Raw genomic sequence first — 11,768 nt, forward strand, 5'->3', positions numbered from 1 at the left:
AGACCATTTCATTTGTCCAAATTGTTAATTTGATATAAACTCTGTTTGATTCTTTGTAAAATTGGATAACAAAATTCTATATTTTTAACTAATTAACCTTTTTTGATTGTAAGTTAGATATCTTAATAATAACTAGCAGAACATATATTATGTATCAAAAACTAATAACTTATTTCTTCTACAATTTATCCATTAAAAATGTTCAACTCATTATCTTTTAGTTTCACATTTCATCTATTTTAACCAATAATAACTATCTATTTATATTTCATCTGTTTCATCACCTATAAATATCAATTTAGTCAACTTGTGTTTATCTATTCTGCTACTTTTCACACTTGAAGATATATTTATATTAGATATCTGGAGCAAAATAAGATAAATAACTACTAAAACTAACTTCTACATTAAATAAGCTCCACCAACAACAGAACAAAACCTTTTACAAATCAAAATGTTCTCTGTTGATGATCTTCTCACGTTCAGTCTTCATTTTAATGAAATAACAGATGTGTATTTACGTATTGAACAATAAAGATACATGAAAATAATATATAAGTTGAACTTCACAGATTTCCAAACATATCTGTTATTAAATTGTTTAAAGAAATCCTTTGAGAGCCACTGAGAACATAAAGAAATTCTGAAACCTGGTTCAGTTCCAAACCAGAGCCACGAGACGCGAGGCGGTTCAGTGCTCGCTCTTCGTTGGCTGCGTCTCACTTCCTCCTCGATGTGATTGGCCGCAGTGGCGGCACAGGTAGGGTGAGGACGAGGGCTTCTGGGAAGATGCAGGGTGAGGGTGGGGGGGAGTTTTCTGGAAGCAGGAGGGGCACATGAAGGAGGGAGTCGGACTGACGGATGGGAGGCAGGAAGTGGGGGCGTCTGTCTGTCCTGTGACTCGCTGCTGGGTCAGTCCGTCTGAGGCCTGTCACTCCAATGCACCCGGACCACAGCTGGGGGTTTGAATCCTTCTCTCTATCATCTGCAAGTTCCAGACTCTGAAGCCGTTCACTGAGCCTGGCGTCTGTCTCAGTGAGCGAGGCCGCTGCAGGTGTCCCTGCACAGTCCACCTTCACCCTGTAGCTCCTCTTCCTCCTCTTCTGATGCTGCTTCTCTTTGATCGCAGGGTCCTGTGATGTCTGAAGTGGAGTCACCGATCTGCCCTGCCGGCCCACACTCCGGCCACTGACTCCTGCAGGTGGACAGATGTGAGAAAACAGCTGTCTGTCCTGCTTCCCAGAGCATGTACCTGACCTATCAGCTCTCCTCTGTGGATCATCCAACGCCGTGCTGGACTGAAGATCCTCTGACCCCAGTGGACACAGAGTTGTTGCTGGGGCACGGTTGCTTGTCAGTATGTCTGTAAAAGTGTGAACCTCTGAAGCTGCAGAGTTGTGTGTGTTTGCAGGCAACACGGCCGTGGACCTGCAGAACAGAGAGCGCAGTCGTCTGTGGGGGGGGACGCCGAGCCAAGGAGGTCCCATGCTGGGAAACGGAGGAGGAGGGTGAAGAGGGGAAGAGGGTGTTGAATCTGCAGCTTTCCTCTGAAGGTTTTCATCCATATTACTATCTGGAAATGTACTTCACGTGTCCCTCAGATGTCCTCAGAGTATATGTCTCATTCCACTGATCAGAAGTGAATACAAATTGAAGTCTTCTTTAAAGTTTTACTTCCTTCAAACCTCAGAAAACATAAAAGTGTCCACATGGAAGTAGTGCCTCATCAGCCGAGCAACACAGAGGGAATCACAATCTTCATCTATGCAAGATGATGCTTGTGGTCTTCATGACAAGTTCCAAAAGCATCAAATGACTTGAAGACTCATCCTCCTCCATTAATGTCCGCTCCTCTGCTTCGGTTCATCTGTTCCTCTCTGTCTGATGTTCAGTCTGTTTGAGTCTGACTTTTTTCACTCAGCCTTGGACGACACACATCCCTGTTTGGAACGACGCACCCACCTTCTCTCTTTCATCGCGCTGCCTTACGGGACATGAAAGACTCCGTCCCTCCACCACATGAATTCCACCTCTATGGATTATGAGCATAGGAGGTTGTTTATTTACGTAAGAAAATAGGATCCAGCTTATTGCTGATTTATTAATCATACACACAATAACACATGAGGGCTTCACCCAATGTTTATTATCTAAAATTATATTGTCCAGGGCGGTTCCTAATTTATAAGAACTGATCGACTGACTGACTCAATTCGATTTGGGTATTTGAAGGTCAAAGGTGAAGGTCACGATGACGTCATGTTCTTGTGAATGCACTCTAACAGGCACATGCACAATAACAGAGTTCAACATTTCATTTACCTTCATCGATTCTTGCTGGACATGATTATTTTTGTAAAGTCTTGCAAAAACAAATCACCTTCAATTTTCTTTATGTTATAATTTAGCCAAAATTTAAGACCCCTCAGTTATTAATTGTATTTATTTATTTTACTTTAACTAAAAGTTTGTATTTTAAGTAAAACAAAATAAAACTTTGACCGACATGTAGTTCCGGACCTGGCCGGGGGTGGCGCTGCTCACTGAACTCCAGAGGATCAACAGCCTCTCGGTCTCTTCTTGCTAAATCTACGGCTCCAGACCGGAAGTGATCGTTTGTTCCGCGAGGTGAAGATCAGCAGTAGAAGAGAAACGTAAACATTAAGGTAAAATCACGCGTTATTTTCTCCGGTTTGCGTGAGTGTGCGTGGATGTGCTTGAGTGCGGGGCTCAGTAAGCTTGTTCGTCAAACTGTGCGGTGTGTGTGCGTGAGTGTGCGGGTCACAGCGGGAGGAGGAGGCGGGGTGAGGTCAAAGTCACACGTAACAGAGGGTAATGGAGGAACCAGGCTGCCGGTAGCGAGACAGGTGGACACCGGGGGAGGAGGGGCAGGGAGTCCGGTAGAGAGGCCGGTAGAGAGGCAGGGGGACACCGGGGGAAGAGTGGGAGAGAGTCCGGTAGAGAGGCAGGGGACACCGGGGGAAGAGTGGGAGAGAGGCAGGGGGACACAGGGGGAGTAGGGGCAGAGAGTCCGGTAGAGAGACAGGGGGACACCGGGGGAAAAGGGGCAGAGAGTCCCGTAGAGAGACAGGGGGACACCGGGGGAAAAGGGGCAGAGAGTCCGGTAGAGAGACAGGTGGACACCGGGGGCAGAGAGGCAGGGGGACACCGGGGGAGTAGGGGCAGGGAGTCCGGTAGAGAGGCAGGGGACACCGGGGGAGGGGGGCAGAGAGGCAGGGTACACCGGGGGAAAGGGGCAGAGAGTCCGGTAGAGAGAGGGGACACCGGGGGAAGAGGGGCAGAGAGACAGGAGACACCAGGGGGAGGTAGAGAGACTATTTTTTACTTCAAACTGTGCAAGACACACAAACACATGGAATCACGTACACAGAAGAATCAATGAAAGAAACATAAAAGCCTATATTAAAAAAGGAATAGGAACACAGTAAACGTGAGTGCATAAATATAAGAAGGTTTTTATTATGAAAAGTTCCTATATGAGACATTTTATTTCCCTCATGAAAAATGAGCTAACGATCACACTCTGTCCTCTCATGTCTTTTTACAGATGGCTCACAGGCTCCTGCTACGTCGAATTTGGACGCTGTCTTCCAAAGAGATCCGCTGCCTCCCGTCCTCCACTGCCTCCGTCACCTCCTCCTCTTTCTCCACCTCCCTGCAGTCCAACACAGCCCGGGTGTTCCTCCTCTCTCCGTCACGCACTGCCCCTCGATCCCTTCCTCACACCTTCAGCCGGGCGGTCTCCTTCAACGTCCAGGACCACGACGACTTCACCGAGAGGGTCATCAACAGCGAGCTGCCCGTGCTCGTCGACTTCCACGCACAGTGAGACTTTTATTCTTTCAGTTTGAGAGCAGGACATATTGATTTCACGTTCAGATTTTATAATGTTTTCACTCTGTAGTCTTAAAAACTCTTAAATTTAACTTTAACCTGCAGAAACCTGATTCATGTAATTTCTCCCGACTCCCTGGGGTGACTTGAATCTCATGACCAAACATGTGTGTGTTTGTGTCTCGCTGTTTAAAAATACACATGCATGTACATACACATGAGAGCCACCGTGAGGGATTCCCCTGACAAGTCGTGCAAGGTTACACAGCAGCTCCAGTTACAGTCACTGGTTGGACTGGGTCCTGTAGAGGGGACATCACCTCACTGGGGTCTGGATTATTTATTGCAAATTGTATTCTTTGTGCATTCTGACGACAGGAGTGAGTGACTGTGGTGTTTGTGTGTTGTTCATCAGGTGGTGTGGTCCCTGTAAGATCCTCGGGCCGAGGCTGGAGAAGGCGATAGCGAACCAGAAGGGCCGCGTGGCCATGGCCAAAGTGGACATAGACGATCACACAGACCTCGCTATTGAATACGGGGTGAGCGATCTTTTTGAAATGATGTTAGCGTCTAAACTTTGAGGTTTGTAGTTTGTGTAGAGAACAAATTGTTAGTGGCCGTGAATGAAATTTTGCAAAAATGACACCAGCTGTCAAACGTGGATGATTTAAAATGGTTGCAGTTGTGTAACTTAATGTTGTTGTTCATATGTCACATGACTTCTCTTGTCCTCCAGGTGTCTGCTGTCCCGACAGTCATCGCCATTCGTGGAGGAGACGTGGTCGGCCAATTCGTCGGGATCAAAGACGACGATGAGCTGGAGTCGTTTGTCAGCAAAGTCATTGGACAGTGAAGCATGTGTCCCCGCCCCCCCACTCACCAACATACTTCTTCTTTCTTTTGTACGACTCCAACATGGCCGGCAGCCCATCGCCGCCGCCATCTTGAACCTGTTTAGCAGGCGTCAACAACAACAACTGCCGTGCCACCATCCCAGCTGGCAATCTCTCAAACGCTCACACCCATACCTAGACACGCTGCCTCCGCTGCTCCGCTCACGTCTCGCTCCCGCTTCTCTTGTCTAGCGCTGGGTGTGGGCCTCCATTAGCCTTTTAGTTCACGCTGGGCTCCATTTTGGAGCAGCTCCATTTCTCTTATAATAATATAATGTGACGGCTCCTCGACTCCTTTCCATAACCCTGGAGTCGCCGAGCTGGTGTGTAACAGTTTCATGTAAACGTCTGTAGAATGGAACGCACAACCCTGTTACGCACTTATACTGTTTTACATGAGGGACGAGCATTTGTAGTTTTAACGTCGAAGAGGATTCAACCTAAAACCAGACGATACTGAATGAGAAGCCTGACAGTGTTACCTGTAGTTCCTGCTTTTCTCCACGAGAGGGTGGCATTTCTTTTAACATTGCAGATCCACACATGGTCATTTTACACCATTATGCCTAATACTGTAAGAGGAAGGTGTGTTTGTGTGTGTGTTTGTGTGTCTCTATGTGTGTGTGTGTGTGTTCGTACGTCTTTAGGTCCCGACTGTGAAGCTTAAGTCGAGCAGGTATTGCAAATTCTGACTTTTATTTAGTTTATTACTGAAATGAACTATGTACAGAAAACGTGTGATAAAAGTCAGTAATAAAGAAAACAAAAGATGTTCTGTATTCAGCTTGTGATTTTTCCTGTGTTGAAAAAAAGAAGATGGTGGTTTTACTCTGATCAGCTCCGCCAAGGATCTGATTTTTCACCGTTTGTCAGAAAGTTTATTAAAAACTACTGAACCGGTTTTCTTGAGCTGGAAGGTTTGAGTTTGTTCCAACAATAACAAATTAACTTTTGGAGCAGATTCAATTAAAGGGGGAAAAACAGACAGGAATGTGAAATGTAGAGTTTCATCACATTGGTGTGGATTTGTATAGAAATAACCAGAAATTTAAGAAAAATAAATTGAATGTAAAGGCATGGGTAGAGGTCCGTGCTCTCACTGATATTGTAGTTAGTTATATATTATATTTTTTTAGCATAACCATAAGTTAAATTTCGGTTTTCTGTTGTAGTTGTGGTTAAATTCTCGGACTATTACTCAAACCCTGGAAGTTTCGTGAAACATCTGAGGCAGGAGATGAAATGTCTTAGATCCAAAGAGGGCGGTGGTCAACTTTAGATTGCAGCGATGGTTTATTGAGAGAAACTTCAATTCTGATGTATTTCATCTGCTGGTTGTTTGTCAATCATCTGCTGAACTGTGACCCTCGACAAGGTAAACACACAAACCTGGCTTCCTGCTTTTTAATCATAGGAATGTCAAATGTTGTTATGTTTTGACCCTCTCTGTTTGTTTGTAAGCAAGATTACACAAAAGCGACTGAGCGTGTTTGGTGGAAGGATGTGTTCTGAGTGTGTTTATTGAATTCAAGGGGCCTTGGCAGTGGAATGTGCTCCTCTGACAATCTAGTTTGTTTCAGGTTTTGGTTTTATTCAAACAGAATTTTTTTAGTCATTCAGCAACTTTTTCTGTCTCTGCCTCTTCAGTGGATTCGTCCCTTTGTTTTCTCTTTTAATTTAATTGTGTCCCACTTGCTCGTTTGCTGCACTCATAATAAATATGTAATAAACTTATAATAATAATAAGGCCAGATTTGAAGAGCCTGGAGTAAACGAGGTGAAACGGGAGACAGCAGCCAACCTGCAGTCAGACAGTTATTACATCATCATTCCCTCCTCTCTCAAAAATCATTAATCCTTCCCATCCTGGTGCATGAAGTCATCCACAGCTGACAGCATCAAGCACCGCCCTGCAGACGCCTCTGAAGAGATCAACAGTCGACATGTTCCCTCGGCACGTTCACTGGACCTGGCTCCGAGCCACCAGGGGACAGGATCCTCAGCAGCAGCCAGAAGCACAGACCCAGCGGTATTTGTTTTTTTGCAAAAGAGGGAATTCCACTGGCATTACATAGGCAGGTGATGAGAGAGGGAGGTGATCCAGATGAACAGACAAGGCTGTTGTGAGCCGGATGAAAGACATTCCTTTTAACGTGTGTGGGTCTGAACCACAGCACCTTGGTAAATGATCTCCCATTATAACCAGCGTCGACCTTCTTCTTCTTGTCAGCTTGTGGTCTTTCCAGTAATCACTGACTGGTCTGCAGGCCTCAGGGCTCATGACTCAATCTGCCCCCCACCCCCCCCCCCCCCAACCCCCCCCCACCCCAGGACACACACATATCTGTCTCATCCTCATTGTCTGACCTCAGACACACAAGCGAGGTGAGTGTGGAGATGACGACGAGCTCCAAAGGTTCAGGAGCAGCAGTAACTCTACACCTTTTTGTGTAAAAAACAATAGACCACACCTCCACCCTGGCTCCCGCTGTCTCTCTCTCTTACTCAACCTCTCTTATGACCATATAAGGCAAAAAAAAAGACAGGGGAAGCCAGTGGCTGCTGCTGCTGCTGAGCAAACCGCCTGAGAGACGCTGAGGGGCAGAGTTGCAGAATTTTTCTGGTGCCTCCGTCCTACGTTGCTCCGCCGCTCTCTGCGCCTGAAACTGTGAATGTTTGTTGAGAGTTTGTTTGAGAATTAAAGTGCTTGATGACACAGAGGCCAAATGCTCTGGCTGCGAGGTCGAGACATGGCCGTGGAAGTGTCTGTGTGTGTGTGGGAGGAACTCTGCAACAACAGATCTGCTGCAGCCTGAGAGAAATCTGTGTTTATAGTAAACACGTAGCTGTATTTGTATTAGAAACACACGCTGCCCTCCAACTTGTTCGGCCTCGGCTCTGCTCCAGACTGAAGCCAGCCTGAGACAGACAAAACAACCTCTGCTGCTCAGTAGCCCTCCATCTTTCTCCCGTGCATCACAACAGCACTTATGGCTCACGATGACGTGTGGGCGTGCATGGGCCAGGTTGTGAGAGCAGTTCAGATGATGGAGGAGGAAAGAGACGTGTTAACAAAAGAGGGGAAGCTTTGCGTAGTTTCCCTTGACTTCACATTCCTCAGTGCTGTGAGTCAACATGTGTGTTATCGCTGCTTTCAGGGAGCTGATTACTGTGGAACTGAAGAGGAGGAAGGAGGCGGGAGAAGACAGAAGACAGGGCTGAACTCTTATTGTTGCATAAACTTAGAAGCTGAAGTCGATCCTGATTATTCTTTGTGGTTCTCGGCTGTTCGGGACACACACACACACACACAATCCAGCATTATCATGTCAACAGAATAAGTGGTTTGAGCAGGAGGGCGTTGCACATGCTGGGGAAGGATGTGGAACAAAACACAAGTTGTTGGAATGAGCGGTGACATGTTTTCCTGGGGATCCCATTAAAAGCATGTGTGTGTTGGATTGTGTCTCAGTGCAAGTCAGGTAAGAGGTTACAGCTGGAAGGTCTCAGATCTGAGCCTCTGTATATTTATACACATTTCCATGTTCATGGAAGAGGGCACGCACACACACACAGACACACACACAAACACACACAGACACAGTCATATTCTCACAGAGACACTGGAGCATGAACGTCCACACACATGAATTCACACAAGTAATTACACGGCGGGAGCGGTCATTGAGTTAACATGGCACCCTTTTAATGTGCTGACACTGAATGGGTCCTTTTTCCCCCGACTGGATGATATAATGGCTTTGCACACCCTGAATTACAGACACACCCTGCTGCTATTACAACCGACTGAAGGAAAGAGAGAGAGAGAGAGAGTAGGTCACAGTGAAAAGGAGGGCGTGAGGTGGAGAGAGGAAGGGAGGGCGGGAGGGAGGGAGGGAGGGAGAGAGGGAGGTCAGAAGTGTCCATATTTGGTCATTTTTCCCAGCGTTTATGCCTTTTTAAGCCCCGTTCTGTGTCTACATGTGTGAACTTTCTCTCAGTTTAACCTTAAATCCACAATTGTTTACTTTTTATTTATTTGTTCTATGCACACAGTCCTTCTGTCATTCACCCCCCCCCCCCTTTCTCCTCCGCTCGGCCCCCTCTCTCTCTCCGCTCTCGGCATCTGGTCCTGCTCAAGTAACGGGCCACGCCGTGATCTTTGACCCCTGAGCTGAAATTTCAGATATTTCCCATCCGTCCCGAACCCAGAGAGTGTGTGTGAGATTTATAGATTCCTCCAGACGGGCAGGATGAAGCGTCAAATGTTTTGCCTTACATGCACACATGTGATGCCCGGCTGCTAAACCTACAGGAGCTCACATTCCTTTCCCAGTGACACACAACGTGCACGTAAATCACACGTGTCACAGAAAATGTGATTTTCCTGCGTTTATGAATGGACGCCTGCCACGACTGAGGCGCCATTATACTGCCGGCGTTGTTTTGTGCGGTGAGAGGAATGTGTAGTGGACGTCACCGGCGGAGGCCAGGTTCTCCACAGGTCGTGTTACAGGTTCGTGTGTTTCGTGTTCTGGCCTCTTGTCTGGAATCAGCCTCCAGGTAAAGAGAGGAAGATGGAGCAGAGAGAGGTCACTTCCTTCCTCTGAACCCTTTATACCCACAGACACATCTGTTCATGAACAACATCAATCCTGTGACGTGTTATTTTGACCTAATTTCAAAGTACTTTTTGCTATTTCAACTGTTTATGTGTTACTTAACTTTCACTATCACCAATTATGCATTAGAATGTTTAGTTTTCACATATTTGAATAGGCAACCTAGTGGACGTGTGGATCTTTTCAATCAAATCCTATTATTTCTCCCCACAATCTTTCCCATGGAGGAAGCAGATGCACGATAAGCCCTGGATAGGAGTCGCTGCTTTAAATTATCTTCTGGCCTCAGTTAGTTCTGATCAAAGCTGCTTAATTTTCAAATATGTTTCATTGGGACAAAGTGTAAAACCCTTTTATTTTCCGTTGCTAACGTCTCCCTGCTGGTTGTGGCATGTGAATTGGCTCCGTGCCTCCAGTTCCACTCCACAAACTGGGTTTCAGATCGATCCCAGAGGGGCGTTTGAAGTAAACAGGTTCTCATTGTATTATTTCATTCTCCTGCAAGGATTTTGGCAGCGGCCCCTCGGAGCTATCGCCTCCAACACCCAGAGATACCAGTCCTCCTGTCACACTGGTCTCCTATGATTCCTCTTCTTTCTACATCCAATTAATAACTGTCTTTACTCAAGTTCTCCTCCATTTTTTTATCTTTTCATCATCGACGAGTTCGAGCCCAGGAAAACAAACGTCAGGTGGATTTGTTGGACTGAGAAAGTGTTTCTCCCACTCGTAGTAATTAGGTCACCACCTGCGGCGGTTCCCAGGTAATGTGAACGTGTCTCGTCATGAACCTGGTCTGACCTGCTTCAATGATGGGAACCTGTGTAAATCAAATACCTGTCATGTGCTTTATCTCACGTCCTGATCTCTGGCGGGTGAACGGATTCAATTACATAATATCACAACATCACTGCAAATGAGTGAGAGTCATGACAGCCAATATAGATTTTACACATAGATGTTTAATCATAACCACTATTATAAATGTATATTTCTACAAGTAAAGTACCTTTAGTTTCATCCATATTTACATTTTACACTTGGAGCCAGGAGCTCAGGCAACTTTTATGAGGTAGGTAATAAAAATATTTCAATTCCCTTGGTGTGAAACCGAGGCCCATAGGGTGAAGTTACTTATTTTTTAACAAGAATATGCTCATGTTTTAAATTGTTTAACCATTTTCAGGCCAGAGTCCACGGAGACAAAGTGTCAGACTCAGGCCTAATCAGGTCGAATGGTCCGTCTGACCTCTGACCTCTGACCTTTTCAATGGAAGGGAGAGAAACCATAATAATAAACTTCATTTTTATAGCACCTTTCATTAAAACAACATGTATGAATATATGATCTTCATTCCAACATTGGACTGAGGAAAGTTTACAACTCTTGTGTAAGTTTCATTCTCAACTGTTACTCTTATTATTGTCATTATAGCAGCCAGTCTGACTGAGTTTAAATATGAAAGTTTAAATGTTTATTTATTTAAATAATTCTCTCCATAGTGCCCAAGTGTTTGCTCGTTGTGGGAAATGTTGTGTCGCCCTATAATTTATTCAGGTCACTTTGACTTCTCATTTTCTCAATGGTCAGACCTGGTTACACATGATGGAGGTCCTCAGTGATGGAGTCCATCCTGAGAGCGGCTGCTTCTTGTATCTCAAGTTTTTGTGTACTTATACCTTCTCCCTACACATATGTCCACACAGAGAAACTGCATTTCAATCCTCTTTATTTCCTGTGCATGAGGCAGAATTGATTAAGTTGACTTTGACTCCTTGTTGTGTGCCGGTGGTCGGCCTCACGATGGAGGTCCTGGGTGATGGAGTCCATCCTGAGAGGATCTGCAACTTATATCTTCTGTTTTTGTGTACTTACAGAATATCTCAGGTTTTTGTTTACTTATATCTTCTGTCTACTCTTATGTCTACACAAAGAGACTGCATTCCACTCCTCGTCAGGTCCTGTGCATGAGGCAGATTTGACATAAAGTTGACTTTGACTCCTTGTTGTGTGCCGGTGGTCAGACGAATGATGGAGGTCCTGGATGATGGAGTCCATCCTAAGAGGAGCTGCTACTTATAAGGGCATAAACCCCTTAGTGTGCACATACCTCCTCCATGAAGCAGCTTCATGTGGGACCCTCTCCTCTGCACCTCCTCGACTTCCGCTTCTCCCTCAGCGGCTGTCACCCTTTCAAACCTTCAGCCCGCCCCCGGGACCCGCTGATTGGTCCCGGCGCGATTCGATCAGCGAAGCGCGGCGGCTGATTGGTCCTGAGCGGGAGCGGATCCGCGAGGCGGGGCGGACCCGCGAGGAGGCGGCCGGGACCCGCCTCGGAGCTGGACCGCACCCCGGCGCCGGCTGTCTGCGCACCGGGCGGAATTACGCGAGCCACCG

General features: G+C 46.2%; 1 protein-coding gene across 1 annotated transcript; it reads left to right on the plus strand.

The window, feature by feature from the left end:
* The first annotated feature begins 2,524 nt into the window (after positions 1-2,524).
* Positions 2,525-4,852, plus strand: txn2 (thioredoxin 2). The gene is made up of 4 exons (XM_062408887.1): positions 2,525-2,666; positions 3,569-3,846; positions 4,271-4,394; positions 4,592-4,852. Exons 2-4 carry the CDS (start codon positions 3,569-3,571, stop codon positions 4,706-4,708), a joined length of 519 nt encoding a protein of 172 aa, XP_062264871.1. The 5' UTR covers positions 2,525-2,666; the 3' UTR covers positions 4,709-4,852.
* Positions 4,853-11,768: the final 6,916 nt, after the last annotated feature.

The sequence above is a fragment of the Platichthys flesus genome, chromosome 16, assembly GCF_949316205.1.
Source record: "Platichthys flesus chromosome 16, fPlaFle2.1, whole genome shotgun sequence".
Taxonomy (NCBI): domain Eukaryota; kingdom Metazoa; phylum Chordata; class Actinopteri; order Pleuronectiformes; family Pleuronectidae; genus Platichthys; species Platichthys flesus.

Excerpts from the sequence above, each read along its gene's own strand:
- txn2 (XM_062408887.1), top strand. The coding sequence starts at position 3,569 with ATGGCTCACAGGCTCCTGCTACGTCGAATTTGGACGCTGTCTTCCAAA. Across the intron at positions 3,847-4,270 it reads CTCGTCGACTTCCACGCACA|GTGGTGTGGTCCCTGTAAGA; the intron begins GTGAGACTTTTA and ends GTTGTTCATCAG. Across the intron at positions 4,395-4,591 it reads ACCTCGCTATTGAATACGGG|GTGTCTGCTGTCCCGACAGT; the intron begins GTGAGCGATCTT and ends CTTGTCCTCCAG.